At 57.4% G+C, this 16,228-nt stretch overlaps 1 protein-coding gene across 3 annotated transcripts; it reads right to left on the bottom strand.

Annotated features, from left to right (window-relative positions):
- Window positions 1-58: 58 nt before the first annotated feature.
- On the bottom strand, window positions 59-12,231 carry SCYL1 (SCY1 like pseudokinase 1). 3 transcript variants are annotated; one of them, XM_060019240.1, is made up of 19 exons: window positions 12,059-12,231; window positions 11,567-11,707; window positions 11,235-11,357; window positions 10,928-11,154; window positions 10,391-10,481; window positions 10,159-10,314; window positions 7,700-7,858; window positions 6,318-6,425; window positions 5,442-5,555; window positions 3,306-3,461; window positions 2,539-2,727; window positions 2,342-2,417; window positions 1,898-2,062; window positions 1,526-1,668; window positions 1,159-1,250; window positions 790-861; window positions 472-684; window positions 325-398; window positions 59-197 (listed from the first exon to the last, which is right to left on the bottom strand). In XM_060019240.1, exons 1-19 carry the CDS (start codon window positions 12,167-12,169, stop codon window positions 73-75), a joined length of 2,535 nt encoding a protein of 844 aa, XP_059875223.1. In that variant the 5' UTR covers window positions 12,170-12,231; the 3' UTR covers window positions 59-72. The 3 variants fall into 3 exon arrangements, with proteins under 3 accessions (XP_059875223.1, XP_059875221.1, XP_059875222.1); XM_060019238.1 differs by lacking the exon at window positions 1,159-1,250 and having other exon boundaries at window positions 325-379; XM_060019239.1 differs by lacking the exon at window positions 1,159-1,250 and having other exon boundaries at window positions 325-379; window positions 10,159-10,230.
- Between the last annotated feature and the right edge of the window lie 3,997 nt (window positions 12,232-16,228).

Here is a 16,228-nt window from a genome sequence, read left to right as displayed (position 1 = left end):
TCCCAGGGTTTGTACAATAAATACATCTGCGGGGCCTGCTCTCTGAGGCTGGGAAGCGCCCACACCCGCGGTTCAGTCCAGCTTCCGGGTTCCCAGCTTCATGGGGCCCTTGGCTGTCTTTTTCTCAGCGCGTTTCGCCTCCATCTCCCGCCTACGCTCCTCGCGCTTCTTCCGGGCTAGCTCTGCCTTGGCCTGTCCTGGGAACAAGAAGGGGAGGAGGGCTACGGCGTCAGGACAACCTGAGTCTCAGCTTCCCAGCCCATGCCTGCCCCAGAGGAGGGTAGCCCTAGCCCATCAGCCAGCCAGCCCAGGGGAAGCACTTACGGCTTTCGGCCTCCAGGCCCTCCCAGTTGTCATCACCCCACGAGTCCCGCCTCGGCTGGAAAGGGAAGTGTGGGCTGGAGTGGAGGCCTACTCTCAGTTGAGGTCCACCCCAGGCCTGCACCCTCCCACTGGACAGGTGCCGAGTACCTGGGCACCAGCCTCCCGACGCACTGACAGGGCAGCAAAGGGGTCGCCTTTGTCACTAGGCTCCGGTCCACCCCAGTTATACTCGCTGGCCAGCCGTGTGCCCTCAGGGGGTGGCTCCGGGGGGCTTGGCTCCTGCCAGCCCTGCTCCCATGCGTCCTCGGCTTCCCAGCTGCTCCAGTCTGACTCCTGGGATTTGTGACCAGGGTTGCTGGTCTGCAAAGAGAAGGGGGAGATAGTGCCAGAGAAAGGGAGGGAGGGGCAGGGAGGGAGGGGCAGGGCTCCACCCCACATACATGTACCCTGTCCCACCCAGCTCACCTGCCCAGCCCAGCTGGCTTGGCCCCCAGTACTCCAGTTGTCCTGCTGGGCCAACACAGATTCGGCCTCCTGCTGCAGTGTGGGGAGGAGAGCATGACCATAGGGTCCCCTGTACTCCACCCAAAAGGGCAAAGAAGCCCCCTAGCCCCTGCCCAGCCATGGGCTCCACCCTTTCTTCTTTTGCCTTCCCTCTCGTTTTCTCCTTAGGCTCTGTCTCCCATCAGTAAAGTGGACACGCTGAACCTGGCCTGTCATCACTGCTCTATGAAGCTGGGTAATGAAATCTAGAGTTCCACACCCCTGCCTGTGGCCTCAGGGGTCTCACCCAGAGCTCTGCCCCCATTCCCTTCAGAACAGCCCCACTCCAACCTCAGCCCATGCTGAGCCCAGCCCCAGGGAGGACTGGTTGGTTGCAGGCCTGGGAGTGACTTCTCCTTGCTGGTCACAGGGTGGGGTGGGCCCTAGAACAGGTATAGGAGGGACGGGGAGTGGAGGAGAGGAAGGAGGGTCAGTGGGCTGAGCCAACCACCAGCAGCCTGGCCTCTGGAGTTGAGTGGGGGCTCAGCTGTCAGCTCTAACCCGCAACGGCTGCTCCATGACACCTACTTGCCCAGGATGCTGTGCAGATGAGGACAGGTCTGACTCCAGCCAAGCCCACATGAGTTCCTTGAATGGCAGGGGAGCCTGTGACCTTGAAGCTGGGGTCGCCCGGGTAGGCCTCCTCAGCCCCACTTACCTCCAAGCTACCCCAGTCTTCATCATCCCATCTGTCGGCAGCAGTGCTGTCCTCTTCTGCGTCCTTGCTCTCCTCTTGTGTCTCCCAGTGGTCTGAGGTCGTGGGTGTGGCAGGGACAGGGGTTGGGGCTGGGGCAGGAAGTCCTGGGGAGCAGAGGCTCACTGAGTTGCCACACACTGGGCCCCAGGAAGGTCTCAGAGCAGGGCCGAGGTTGCTGGGGGTGTGTAGAGTGGAAGCTCACAAGGGGACTGGACCGTACCGTCTCCTATGTCCCCATCACCATCCCGGGGGGAAGTCGATCAGTAACAGGTCCTAGGTGCCAGCAACCCCAGGCCCTCTCAGTCACCGATACAGCCGATCTGGGACACTCACCCTCAGGCACGGGTCTCTGGGGAACGTTGGTCTCAGCTGGGGCAGCCGTGGGGTGGGCACGGATCAGCTTAGAGGTGAGTGAGGAGACCCCTGTCACGGCCCAGCCTGCCCAGCTGGCTGCGGCTCCTCCCATTCCAGGGCTGGAGGCTGCATGGACGTCCTTCTCTGGGCAGTGACAGGAGAGACAGGTATGGACACCTCAGGCTTCCATGGGGAGGGTGGTAGGAGGGCAAGAACTGAAACAGAGCAACCTGCAGTGGGCGTCCCCCTTCTCCAGGTACTGTGTTCTCCCAACTGTGAGATGGGGGTGGGGGAGTGATGTACAGTCTGTCTTCTAGGGTTCTTCCAGCTTTCGGACGCTCCAATGAGGTAGAAGGGGGCCATGACAGGTGACAGTTAAGAATGTGGCAAGAGTCACAGGGAACACGAGTGTGGGCCACTCACCGGCTTCGGCCAGCTGGGTGGGGTCCTCCGACACAGACTCCAGTTTGGACAGGAAGCTTCGAATGGCCTTGAAGGCCTGTGGGGTAGCAAGGGGCAGAGCTGGGGCCTCCAAGGTTCCCGTGAGCCTGCCAGGCCAGCTAGGGCCCAGGTATCCCCCAGAGCCCCAGCTCCAGGGCCCAGCCCCAGCTGTGCCCTACCTGGTCCCGCACGGATCTCTCAGGATCCACGGTGAGGCTGCAGAGCACAGGCAGGATCTTGTGGGCGCAATCAGTCATCGAGTAGAGGTTGTGGGTGGCGGCGAAGCCCAAAACACCCGCGACCCGGGATGGTGCAAACGGGTCCTTAGTGGCCCGGCTAAAGGCGGAGGTGAGGACCCTGTGTCTGGTCTGGGGTGGGGCGGGAAGAGGGCTCCTGAGTATAGGATCAGTGCGGGGCCCAGAACTGACAGGCCTTACTTCCCAGAACAGAGGCCATCCACGGGGTCTCCAGAGTCTAAGAAATGGGAGTTAATCACTAACAAATGGGGAGAATTTACTTAAAACTCTAGACCTTAGCTTCTCCTCCCAAATCACTGGGCTCACGCTGCCTCAGAGTGACAGGGGCCAGAGCAGCAGCTGCCTCAGGGCTGAGGCCAGTGCCTCCCTCCCCACCTGCACTGCAGACCGACTCATTCATTCCTGTTAAGGGCTTGGGAGCTGCAGGCGTCTGCATTCACAGGCCCTGGCTGAGGGGAGGGGATGCAAGGCCGTGGAGGCAAGCAGGCCTGGGTTTGGTTCCCAGACCCACCACCTACTGGTGGTGTGACCGGTTCAACTCACTCCACCCTCAGACACTGGGCTGGAGCACCCAGGGCCTAGGTCTCTGGGAGGATGACAGGCCCCACACAAGGAGACCTGGCTCTGGGGGACCTGGCTGTGGTCCCGTGACGGTGACAGAGCTCCTGGCACTTGTGCAGGGCACTCACGCCGGCACTGAGGTAGGAGCCGATTTTGCCCAGGCAGACGGTGGTGTTGCAGCGGATGGGGCCCTGCTCATCCTTAGCCTGCAGCCGCGCGAAGTGCTTCATCAGCTCCACGTTGAGGTTGGTCTCGTTCAGCTTCGGGGCCAGGAGCAGCATGGACTGCAGGGCGGGAGACGGCGGAAAGTGTGGGCTGGAGCGGGCATACTCTGGAGGCCACCAGTGGGCCTGGGCACTGAGGAGACAAAGCCCGCCAAAGCCCTCCCCAACCGACCCCCAACCTGGTCCTGGCCCCTGCCCAGAATGCTGAGGAAGGTGACCCCCACTGCTTTGCACTCCTGTCTCCCATCCCTCTCCGTCAGCTCTCTGTTGCGTGCACTCTACTCAGACTTTCACAAAAACACCTCCACATACACTCTCTACCAATTAGCTTGGGTTGAAGTCACCAATGATCTCCATGTTGCTAAATCCAAAGGCCAATTCTCCATCCTCACCAAACTTGACCCCTCAGCAGCTTTGACAGCCCCGAATTCTCCCTCCTCCTCGCAACTTTGGTCTCTTGTTCTTCCAGGACACCGCCCTCTCCTGGTTCTCTGACCTCACCTACTGCTGCTTCTCAGTCTCCTTTTGCTGAGATCTTACTGTTCAGACACCCCAGAGCTACTCCTCAAGCCTCGTATCTTTTACACCTCAGCCTAGGCGAGCTCACCCATCTCACGGCTTCGAATGCCCTTGTTAGCTGACCGTGCCCAGATGTGCACCTGCAGCCCAGACTTCTCCCCTAAACCTCACACACACATAACCAGTGCATGTCCACCTGGCTAACAGACATGCCAAGACTGGGCCTGACCTCCTCCCGCAAAACTGTTCCTCCCAGGGACTTCCCTGGTGGTCCAGTGGTTAAGAATCCGCCTTCCAATGCAGGGGACGCGGGTTCCATCACTGGTCGGAGAACTAAGATCCCACATGCCGCAGGGCAACTAAGCCCGAAAGCCACAACTACTGAGCCTGTGAACTCTGGAGCCCACGCACCACAGCTAGAGAGAAGCCCACGCGCCGCAACAAAAGATCCCGCATGCTACAACTAAGACCCGACACAGCCAAATAAATATTTAGAAAATGAAACGAAACAAAACAAAAAAACTGTTCCTCCCAGTCTTCTCAGTAAATGGCAACTGAACCTTCCAGTTGCTCAGGCCAGAAACCTTGGAGCCATCCTTGACTCCATATCTACCCATCACCAAATACTGTCAGCTCCACCTTCACAATGCTGCCCCTTCTCTCCACCTGCTGCTACCACTCAGGTCTGAGCTACTGTCATCTTTCATTTGGGCCACTGTAATAGCACTTAACAGTGTCCCAGCTTCCACCCTTGCCCTGACAGTTAGTTCTCCACACAGCAACACAGTGTTTTGCAACAGGTCAGATCAGGTCAGTGCTCTGCTCAATCCCCCAGGGTTCCTGTCTCACTCCCATGAATGCAACAGGTCCCTGCCATGCCCTACGAGGCCCTGGCCCCACCATGACCTCTCAGATTACACTGCCCACAATCATGCCCCTTCAGCCATGCTGAACCTCTTGCTGCTACTCCTACACTCCAGGTACACGCCAGCCTCAGGACCTTTGCACATGTTGTTCCTTCTGCAGGCAACATATTTCCTCCAAATCTCCTCCTTCACCCCTTTTCACCTTTTTTCCTTAAACGACATCTCCTCTGCAAGGTCTTCCCTGATCACTGTTTTTAGAACTGCAAACTCTTCACACTCTCCATCGCTTTCTAACATAATATACTTTTTTCTAATTCTGTTTATTGTCTGCCAAGCCCCCTCCCCCTCTCCTCGAAAAGAAGCTCCAAGAAGGCAGGGAGCTTGGTCTGCCTGTGCATACTGCACCCCAGCATGGGACACAGGGCCGGGCACAAAGCGTGTCTGCTGAATGGAGGACTATTGGTCATGCCCATCCTGTTGCCCCCACCACCTGCCGAGCTGTACCCACAGCCTGGACCTACATGCAGAACAGTGCTTGCCCCTCCCGTAACCTGCTCGACCCACAGGCCAAAACCAAGGCCTGTGTGTCCTCTGATGAGCCCCCTCCAAGCCTCAGAAAACCAGGGGTGGCCCCTCTGGGCCTGGTTACACCCACCTTGACTGTCTGCTCCCGGATGGCAGGGTTGGTGTCCAGGAAGCCATGCACGACATGGGGAAAGATCTGGGTGTTGACTGTTGGCTCATCAAGGTACTGGATGAACTGCTCCATCTGTGGTCCGGGTTGGGGCATGAGAAGGCAGTCAGCCCTTCTACCCCTCACCAGAGACATGGGATCAGCCTTAACATGGTTTCTCCACCTGGCAGGCACTGGCTGGCCAGGGGAGTCTCCTGAGGCCCCCACCTCGCATCTGGCCTCAGGCCCACGTGGACTGGTGAGGCTGCAAGGAGGGTGCTGAGAAGAGCCTGGGAATGGGAGGTGGAGGGCCTGGCCTCTGGTCCTGCTCAGCAGGCTAACTGGTCACACCCCCTCTTAGAGCCTCCACCGCCTGTCTATAAAAAGGAGTGCAACCCCCGCCCAGAGAAGCGCTGTGAGGAAGGCTGGTGTGTTGAGCACCAGAGAGGGAATGTTGCCTGGAAGCACGGGTGGCCCCCACCCTCGATCCCATCAGTCCTGTATGATGCTCCCAGCTGCCCTGGGGTTGGCAAGAGAGACATTATCCCCACTCTAGAGGGGACCGAGCCAGGAGATTGGGCGGCGCAGGGGGAGGCGTTTAAGCCCTGCAGCCCGGGCGGGCGGGGCATTCCCAAAGCTGCCAATGAGCCCTGCGATTATCCTGACTTCCTGAGAGCACAGCCCCGCTTGTTCCTCACCAGTGTGTATGTTTCAGGGAGGGGTTTCTGGGGTCTCTGTGTAGCCGGCGCAGGGGCTTGAGCTACCTGCCTGGGGCTGGAGGTGAGGAGGGGGCCTCCCGTGCAGCCAGGGTGGGGTCCGGGTGGGGTGGAAGCAGGCAGGGTGTGCCGTGGCCCCTACCTGTTGTAGGAGGCGGATACGCATGGCCCGGTCAGTCGATGAGAACATCTTGACCACGACAGGGATGATCTTCCGCTGATACTCCGCAGCGCCGAGGAACTTACCCACCTGAGAGAAGGCGCGGGAAGAGGGGCTCAGCTCCGTCCACAGGACTGAGATGACTTCACTGGGCTCATTTAACTCCCTCAGGCTCCCTGCTGATTTCCCAGGGTGGGAACGGGGTGAGGGCGGTGGGGTGGGGCAGGCACATCCTCAGCAGCCCCTCTGCCCGTACTCCGTCTCAGTCAGCGCTGCCCTTAACCCTTCTGCGTCAAGGCCTTTCTCAGGAGGCTCACAAAAGCTCTGTGCCCTTCCCTATAATCAAGCACCTAGACACCACGTGCCCACAGAGTTCTGCCTGTGATTTCTGGGGGTTCTCAGCTCCACAAGATTTACTTGCCGTCTTCCCCGCTTCCCACATGCCAAGTTCGTTTGGGGAAAGGGTTCTCCCACCGAGCGGGAAATGGCAGGCGCCCCGGTAACAGTGGGCTGGGGTCTGAGGAGGGGGAGAGGATCCAGCCCCTAGAAGCAAGAGAGCTAAGCGCCGAGTGGTCAGGAAGGAAGGAAAGTGAGGTGGTGAGCAGGTGATCCCCTGGGCCCTGGGAACCAGAGTGCCCAGGTCAGACCAGGGAGGCTGTCTTGAGGAAATGGAGGAAGGGCTATAGGCTCTGAAGGAAGGAGTGTTTGGAAAAAGAATTTTGGAGGCAGAGGGTGTCCCTTCCCCAGGGACAAGAAGTCCCCACCACCTCCCTGACAGCTGGTCAGGTGACCCTGACTTGCTGAACCACTGGATGTCAAAGCTCCTCCTCGGACCTCCCTGGTGGGAAGCAGTTAAGAATCCGCCTGCCAATACAGGGGACACGGGTTCGAGCCCTGTCCGGGAGGATCCCACATACCGCGGAGCAACTAAGCCCGCGCGCCACAACTACTGAGCCTGCGCTCTAGAGCCCGTGTGCACCACAACTACTGAGCCTGCGCTCTAGAGCCCACGAGCCACAACCACTGAAGCCCGTGTGCCTAGAGCCCATGCTCCGCAGCAAGAGAAGACACCACAGTGAGAAGCCCGCGCACCGCAACGAAGAGTAGCCCCCGCTCGCCGCAACTAGAGAAAGCCCGCGCGCAGCAGCAGAGACCCAACACAGCCAAAATAAATAAAATTTAAAAAAAAAAAGTACATATATTAAAAAAAAGCTCCCCGTCACGTGGGCTTGGATATCCCTGACCAGGCTGCCCCTGCAAGGACACCAGCGAGGCTGGCCACGCCCTTGGCCTCTCTTCTGCCCTTCAGACCTACTCAGCCAGTCTCTGGGCCCACAGTTCCTGAGGCTCCAGGCCCCACTCACCTTGAACAGGGGCGTGAGGACAACAGCCCCTGCGCTGCCAAACTCGAAGGCGGTCAACAGCTGGGGCAGCACCTTGTGGCGGCAGAAATCCTCAGGGAACGAGTCTAGGCTCTTGCTCAGCTCTTGGAAGAACTTTTGCTTCTCGGCTGGCTCTTTGATCTGGTGGAGCATGGACAGGATGCAGGGAACGGGAAATCAGCCTGGTCACGGTCTCGTCAGCCACGGGCAAGGACGGGGGTCACCTCCAACCCGAAGGTAAACTTAAGCTTGGGGTGCCAGATGGGCTGGGTTCAAATCCCGACTCTCCCATTTATTAGCCATGTGACCTTAGGCGAGTTCCCCCACCTGTAAAATGGGGTAGTAACTGTACTGTCTCACAGAACTGTGCCGAGGATTCAACCAGAAAACGCACATGAAAGCTGCCCGGCACACTGGAGGCGCTCAGTCAGTGACCGTCATTATTGTCACTGCCACCTGGCCTGCTGCTGTGAAAGCAGCCACTAGGGGGATCAAGCCCTTTATCAGCGTTGCCTCTGCTCCTCAGGACGACACAAGGTGTGAGTACCATTAACCCCACGGCACAGACGAGAAAACAGGCTTAGTGAGGCCAAGGGGCTCACTCTGGCACCCTGGGCCTGGCTGGGTTGGGCACACCTGCAGCCCCGTGGGTGGAGGTCGTGGCAGGCTGTGGAAAGGCAGGGATGAGGCGCAGTTTACCCCCGGAGCTCGTCCTCCCACTGGGCCCGAACAGGCCAGGCTGTCAGCTCGATGGTCTCCTTCAGTCCTCCTAACCTCCCCGAGGCTGTAATACCCACAACTCACACTTCCTGAGCACAAACTACGTGCCAGGCAGGTTACGTGCTAAAACCTTTACACAGATGAAATAATCCAATGAGGAAGCTGAGGCACAGAGAGGGCAAGGAGCTTGTCCAAAGGTACACAGCTAAGAAGCCGTCAAGGAAGGGTATGACCCGGTGGTGTGGCACCTCTGCTGTGCTACAGGCTGTGAAGAAGTGCTGTCATTCCCCCATTTACAAAGGAGGAGACTGAGGCTCAAGGTCACCAGGCAGGAATGGTAGGGCATGGATTATAACCCTGTCCTGTACGCTTCCAAAGTCCCTGTGCTCTCTGCTGTACCCTCACCGCCAGAGCTGCTGCCTGGGCCAGAAGAGGTGATCTCTAACTGGGGTTGGGGAGGACCTGGTTGGCCCCTGAGCAGCTCAATCTAGTGTGGGAGGCAGGCTTGGTGCTCTGACGACAGGGTTCAGGGGAGCAAAGGCCCAGAGAGAGGCCAAACCGCATCCAAGGTCGCACACTGAGAGTCACAGCTGGGCTCTCTCCACCGCTGCGCTCAATGATGGGAAGAGGGGCCACTGGGCACTGCCCTCCCACGCTCTCATCGGGACCTGCCAGAAACAGCCTATTTCCTGTGGGGCACATATTACGGAGAAGGGCAGCCCGGCAGAGCCAGCCATGTGAGAAGAAGAACTCCATGTAACAGAGCTCCTGCTGTCCCTACACTGCCCAGGAGGCAACAGGGCTCAGCGTTTCCAGCACCTTCTTCAGCTCATGTTCCCATCCTCGGAAGGCCTCCCAGCCCCTATCTGAGTCAAGATTCCACAGACCATCGAGGTCTGTGGAAGTGTCTGTCACTCCTCCCCCATTCTGGATTCTCAGTCACCTGTCTGTGTGCCCCACACAAGGCCGGGTCAGAACGGGTGTCCAGGGCAGAGCCTCCCTCCTTCATTCCCTACAACAGTGCTATGGGTCAGCAGATACTATAGTTATTCTCACTGGACAGATATGGAAACTGAGATTCAATGAGGTTAAGCTGAGGGGTCCCTCCTTACCATCTTTCCATTTGCTGTTCCCTCTGCCTGGAACATTCTTCACCAGTTACCATCCCCATGACTCCCACCTTCACACCCTTCAGGTCACAGCTCAAACATCACCCTTGAGAGAGCCCTTCCCTAAACACCCAACCCTCACTGTTTTCCTTCCCGGCACTTATCCACATTCCAGGAAGCACAGCTTTCCTCATTTATGGGTTTTTTTTGTCCCTTTCCCCCAGTGAGAGTCCCCAAGGCTGGGGGCCTGGTCCATTTACCCCCCACCCTGCTACCCACACCACAGCCCAACATTCAGGGCCAGTGCCAGTTAACAGAGTGCCCGGAGCAGTCACTAAGCCCCACTATGTGCCAGAAACTACACTATGCAAGTCAGACTCACTGACTCCTCACCCTGCTCCTTTGAAGTAGGTGCTGTTATTAGGACTGAACTTCAGCCAAGAGAAGTCACACGTAAATGACAGTTGGAGCCAGGGTTTGAACCCAGACAGCCTAGCTCCACAGTCTGTGCTTGTCTCCTGGGGTCTAATGATCAGGGAGCCTATAAAGTGGGGACAGGACACAGGGGTGAGGAACGTAGGGCCAGAGCCCAGGGTGGGGCAGGGGACTCACCTGAATCTCTTCCAGGAAGAGGTTGGTCTCCACAAAGCGGTTGTTCATGAAGCCACCAGGTGCCCGGCAGTTCTGCAGGAAGCGGGCTGGGTTGGGACGTACCTTGGGGTTGGCTCCAACCAGCTCACAGTAATGGGGCACCAGTGACTTGGGGATCTGTGGGAGAAGCGTCAGGGTCAGGGCAGGGGCTGGCTGGCTGGTGGAGAGGGGCCGGGTGGGGTCAGACACTCACCTTCCCAGGGTTTCGAAGGGCGGCTGCACGAGGTAGGGGCCCATTGAAGACTTCCCAGATGAGGCAGCCCAAGCGCCACATGTCAGCTGACCTGAGGCAGTGACCAGAGCTGCTCAAGGCCCTGCCACCTGCCAGCATAGGCCTCCAATCTACCCTGGGCACTAGGCACTCACTGCATGGCAAACCCTGGGCTGTGTTCCTCAGCTAATCCTCCCATCAGCCCCGAGAAGCACGTTTCATTAGCCCCATTTGACAGATAAGGAAACTGAGGCTCAGAAGAGCAAGGACATCCACCCCAGGTCACACAACTTTAAAATTCAGAACCACCTGACCCCAAAGCCTGTGTTTATCCTGCCCTACCTCCCTGAGGATCCTGGGAGCAAGGAGTGGGCCCCACCCTGAGGACCCTAGTTTCCTCCTCAGTCAGGTGGCAGGGGATAGGGGAGTACCAGCTAATCTAGGGGTCCTGAGGCTGCAGGGGCTTCCAGAATAGGGCAGGGTGGGGCATGCCACCACCACCCCCCCGCAGTCACCCACCACTTCTCTCTGACCGCTCTGCCACTGCCGTCGGCCAACTCCGGGGGATCGTACTGCTCAAGCTCGGGGATCCCCTTGCGGGGAGGTCCCCCGCCATTGCCCTGGGCGGAATACATGTAGTCCAGGCCCCCAAGCTTCCACTCGCCAGCGCGGTCCACGAACACAGCGGCCATGCAGACATTGTTGTGGATGAGGCTGCAGTCGTTGACCAGGAAGCTGAGGGCTTTCTGGGGGCAGAAGGAGCCATCACAGCCCAGTAGCTGCAGCCCCCCAGCCCTGCTCTCATCACCACTGCCCCCCACCTCACCACAATCTGGTGTAGCCCCCAGGAGAGCTCCAGTTCCCTCAGGTCACCAGCCTCTGCTCGCGCCTTGAGGTACGCTCCCAGCGGGGTCACAGCCTCTGTCACTATGTGGAGGCATCTGTCTGTCTGAAGGGGACACGGGGGATCGGGGGGGATGGGGCGAGAGGAAGGCGAGATGAGAGACATGATGGGGAGAGGGGTGGAGAAGAGGAAGTCAAATCTGGGGGGCGCTGGGGCAGAAGGGCTGGAAACTGGCAGGAAGGCAGAAGCCAGGAGTGGGAGACTGGGAAAAGGTGAGGGGCAGAGACGGGGCAGACTGAGCAGCAGGTAGGTACCTCCAGCCCATCGATGTAGGCCAGGATGTTGGGGTGCCGGAGAGTTTTGAGGCGCTTGAAGGCAGCTTTGGCCACCTGGGTCTGCTCTTCGACGCCGGGCTTCACGTCATACACGAAGATGGACACCGGGCTGCCTGTGGCCTGTGGGAGGGCGGAGCGGCCTCAGGTGTGTGGGCCGGGTCCCGGGCAGACCACTCCACCTCCGAGATGGTCCCCGGAGCTGGTTCAGTGCCGGAAAGGAAGGGCCGCCGGCCTGGTCTCTCCCCAAGTCAACCCTTGGGGACAGAGTCGGGCCCACGTAACCCTGGTTGGGTCCGCCTGTCGGTCCCTCGGTCCTTCCGCCCGCCACGTCGGCACTGCCCGTCCCCCCGCCCGGCCCGTAGCCCTAGAGGCTCCGCAGCCACGTCAGGCGGGCGCGACGCGGCGGAGCCGGCGGCGCTGACTAGGCGAGACCGAGGTCCGCTGCGGCCTGCGGAGCGGGGTCGCTCTTACCTTCTTACGGCCGCGGTGCAGGACCCAGGGCCCGGGAGGGCCGCCCTCGGGGAGTTCCGGGCTGAGCTCAAACGGGAAATCCCGGACCGGGTCCCGAGCAAAGAACCACATCGTCCCCGCCGCCGCCGCGGGATCGGGGTCCTCAGCTCCTGGTCCTCCGGCGGCCCGAGCCGGGGCGGGGCGGGGCGAGGGCGGGGCCGGATCGGGGGCGGGGCTACGGTCGGTGGGGGCGGAGCCTATGGGCGGAGCAGGGGCGGAGGGGAGCCGGGAGACCACCCCTCGGCTGGCCACCGGGCCTAGATAGAGCGCGCTGGCTGGGAGCCGCCAGTTACCAGCTTTGGCGCCCTGGCAGGTCACCCAAACTCTCAGCCCCTCTGTGTCCTTAAATCTAAAATGTGGGTGGTAATAGAGTCCACCTCCCAGCGTTATATAAGGATTAGAGCTTGAGAAGGGGCTGAGGTTGGGGAAACCGAGGCAAGGAAGCTGAGAGAGAGGGAGACAGCTGGAAGACGAAGTCGACAGACAGACATGAAGGGGGTGCAGTGTTCAGTGGGGAAAAGGCTTAGGGAGGGCGATTGTACCCAAGCCAGACTCTCTGTCCCACCAGCCAGTGGGCACCTCCAGGATCCGATGAGGCATCGTGTTGGTGGAATGAGGAAGTGACCAGGGGAGAGAGGCACAAGGAAGCAGAGCCCCGGAAAATGAGCGTGGTTGGGGAGCAGAGAGTGAAGCAAAGGCCCTGGCAAAGTCTAGGAACCCTGGGATGGGGGAGGGGACCTGGGGGAGGGAAAAGGCAGTGACCCCAGGAAAGGAGAATGATAGAGGAGGAACAGCCCAGCAAGTCTAGAAGAAGCCAGGGGGCCAGGAGGGGCCCCTGCTCTCCTGGGCCCAGCAGACTTGGCTGTCTGGTCTTCAGGGCCAGAGTCTCCTCCAGGTCCCCCAGTTGCCTGTGCAGATAGGGGCTGTCTGTGGCAAAGCGGTGTCAGAAGCTCAAATGCCATTCATACTGATGGAGACCCAGCCCCTTAGCTGGACAGAGCCCAATGTCCAGAAGCGGCTGGGCTGGCAATGGCTCCTCTGCAGGTAAGGTCTCAGGGGACCCAGGGTTGGGGACAGACCCGCAACCACACCCTACGGAGCATGGATAGATTCTGGGACTGATTATGAAACGTCTGGTGGGGATGCCTTTGGGAGTGGATTCAAGGGCAGGGATGCCAAAGTCAGTAGAGCTGGGTTTGAATCCCAGCCCAGCCCCCCTCACCAGCTGTGAGAACTCACCTTACCTGGGAGCCTCAGTTCCTCCATCTATAAATTGGGGTGCCTCACCTAACATAAAACAGCTGCTCAGCGGAGACTTAGTCTCCCTTTTCTTGTCCAAGTACCTGTGCAGGACACTCAGAGGGAGGATCAGACACAGTGTTGGCTGCTCGGGGCCGAACAGAAATAGTAACTAGAGATTCTTCTGCGGCTTCGCTAGGAAGATGCTGACAACACTGTGAATATGGAATTTGCAAGGTTGGAGCGTGGGGAGCATCTTGTCATGGGAGAGGGGCAAGCAGAGGGCTTGAATGCCAGAATACAGAGTCTGAAACTGTTTGATTTTCTGGGTTTTTTTACTTTTTGGCCTCACCGCGTGGCCTGTGGGATCTTAGTTCCCCGACCAGGGATTGAACCCGTGCCCCCCGTACTGGAAGCGTGGAGTCTTAACCACCGGGCCGCCAGGGAAGTCCCAGAGTCTGGAACTTTACCCTACCGAAGGCTGAGCTATGAGTTTGTGAGTGTGGAATGATGGAACATGGCAGGCTGGGGCGGGTGATGCTTTGGCGTAGAGAGCACGGTTGGAGGGGAGGGTTTGAGAACACAGGGTTCACGTGGTAGTGTTCAGTTAGTGGCACATTCTCTATGCACCTGCCAAATGTTAGGCCTGTGCCACGCAGGGCGCCGCATCTGGAGAGGAAACCAGTGCAGGAAGGGCAGGGCCACTGGGCTGGGGGGAGATCTTGGAGTCCCAGTGCACAGAAGAGCAGCGAGGAGGTGAAACAGACTGGGCAGAGGACAACAGGAAGCATAGTTACAAATGAAGAGCCAGAAAGGGATTTGCCTCCCAGATTCTCTAAGTAACCCTGCTTCTCCAGCAAAGCTTGGCGCAGAGAGGCTAGCAGCCTAGGAAGGAACAGCATCCCTTTCCCAAGTTCTCACTTTGAGCCTGTCCTCACATTGTGAGCCCTCCATTTCATCAACTAGAAAATGAGGATAATACCAGTTCCTCTTCACTGCCCTATGTGGGGGACCAATGTTGTTCCCACCTTACAGATGAGGAAACTGAGGCTCTGAAGGCTTACGCAGTAGGAAGTGGCAGTGCCTGAGTGCTGCTGGCTGCTTCCCTCACCTGCCAGGACGAGCGCACACAGCCCTGCAGCCCTGCCATGACCCTAGGAGGCCCCAGGGCAGGCAGGCCTGAGGTTCACGGGTGCATCAGGATGCCCGTTGCTCCAGAGGAGATACAGTAGGATGTCAAGCAGGAGAACCTGTAGGCAGATGCCTCAGTTCGAATCCCATATCTGTGAGATCTTGGGCCAGTCACTTCACTTCTTTTCCTCATGTGTAAAATGAAGATTATAAAAGTAACTATGTAAGTGTTTGCCACTGTGGGGAGTAGAAGTATTCGGCCCCATATAAATAGCACACTGGGAAGGGAAATGGAAAGCCTTGAAAAGGAAGCTGTAAACAATTGTGGCATGGATGCAAGAAGAAGAGAGGGTGATTGGAAAGGCTCAAAGATGGAAGTGATTTATTAACCAGAGATCTTCAGGAGATGACATGGGAGATGAAAACAACCCATGGAGGCGGAAAATATCAATAAAACTCTCAGAAGTGTTGCCTCCAACAACAAGTCTCGGTGAGGAAAGGAAGCTGGAATCACGGTCAGTGCTAGGCCAGTGTTTTCAGTCTTGCAATACATTAAGGTAATGAAATGATTTTATTTTCTCCAGGAAACTGATGGCTCTTTATTACAACTGTAATTTTTTGTTTATTATTAGGTAAGTCATGTTCCTCTCATCTCACGAAGAGAAACATTTTTCAGTTCCTACGTTGATAAGCAGTAAAAATCCTTTGGTTCTGAATACAAATCCTTTGTAGTCACGTAACATTCTGCCCTCAGAGCATCAAGAGTTGGGATGAGGAAGAATTTGGGATTTCAGGCACTGCTGCTGGGAATTAATTGGCACAGCTGTAGTGAAGGACAAGTTGGCAATACCTGTTAAGCAGTTTCCCCCAGTCATTCCACTTCTAGAAATGTATCCTACACAAACCCTCATTCAGGTATGCAAAGATTTATACAAAGCAATGTAATTGTTAGAGCCTGGATTATCAAGCCAGACCTCCTGTATCCTAGCTCTCTGCTTATGAGCTGTGTGACTTTGGGCAAGTTACTTACTCTCTTTGTGCCTCAGTTTTCTTACCTGTAAAATGGGTGGAATAATAGTATCTAGTTCATAGGTGTGGTATGCTCAAAGATATCCACATCCTAATCCCTGGAACCTGTGAATATGTTACCTTACATAGTAAAAGGGTCTTTACTGTTTTGATTAAGTTAAGGGTCTTGAAATGGGGAGATTATCCTGGATTATCTGGATGGGCCTGATGTAGTTACAAGGGTCCTTGTAAGAGGAAGGCAGGAAGATCACAGTGAGTAGTAGGAGGTGGACAATGGGAGCAAGAGGGTAGAATGATGGGAGGAAGGGGTCATGAACCAAGGAATGCAGGTGGCCTCTAGAAGCTGAAAAAGACAAGGAAATAGCTTCTCCCCTGCAGCCTCCAGAAGGACACAGCCCTGCTGTCACCTTCATTTTAGACTTCTGACATCCAGACTGTAAGATAATGAATGTGTGTTGTTTTAAGCCACAAAGTTTGTGGCAATTTGTTAGAGCAGCCGTAGGAGCTAATACACTAGGCGTGTTGTGAGGATTCGTGAGTTAGTATATGTAGTTGCTTCAGTGCATACGATGCAGCAAGTGTTCAATGAATGACATCTCTTCTGTGGATCGTAGGGCTGTTCGTAATCATGGAAAACTAGAAAAATCCAAATGTCCATCAGGAATGGAGTGATTCAAAATTCCATCCATACTACGGAACCACAACAACAGTTGGTAAGAAAGAGGCTTCTCT

The sequence above is a fragment of the Delphinus delphis genome, chromosome 8 (genome assembly GCF_949987515.2).
Source record: "Delphinus delphis chromosome 8, mDelDel1.2, whole genome shotgun sequence".
NCBI lineage: Eukaryota > Metazoa > Chordata > Mammalia > Artiodactyla > Delphinidae > Delphinus > Delphinus delphis.
This window is presented reverse-complemented; position numbering and strand designations above follow the sequence as displayed.

Coding starts and splice junctions, on each gene's coding strand:
- SCYL1 (XM_060019240.1), bottom strand. CDS start 12,169: ATGTGGTTCTTTGCTCGGGACCCGGTCCGGGATTTCCCGTTTGAGCTC. Junction 11,708..12,058: donor TGCACCGCGGCCGTAAGAAG/GTAAGAGCGACC, acceptor GCCCTCCCACAG/GCCACAGGCAGCCCGGTGTC. Junction 11,358..11,566: donor CCTACATCGATGGGCTGGAG/GTACCTACCTGC, acceptor TGTCCCCTTCAG/ACAGACAGATGCCTCCACAT.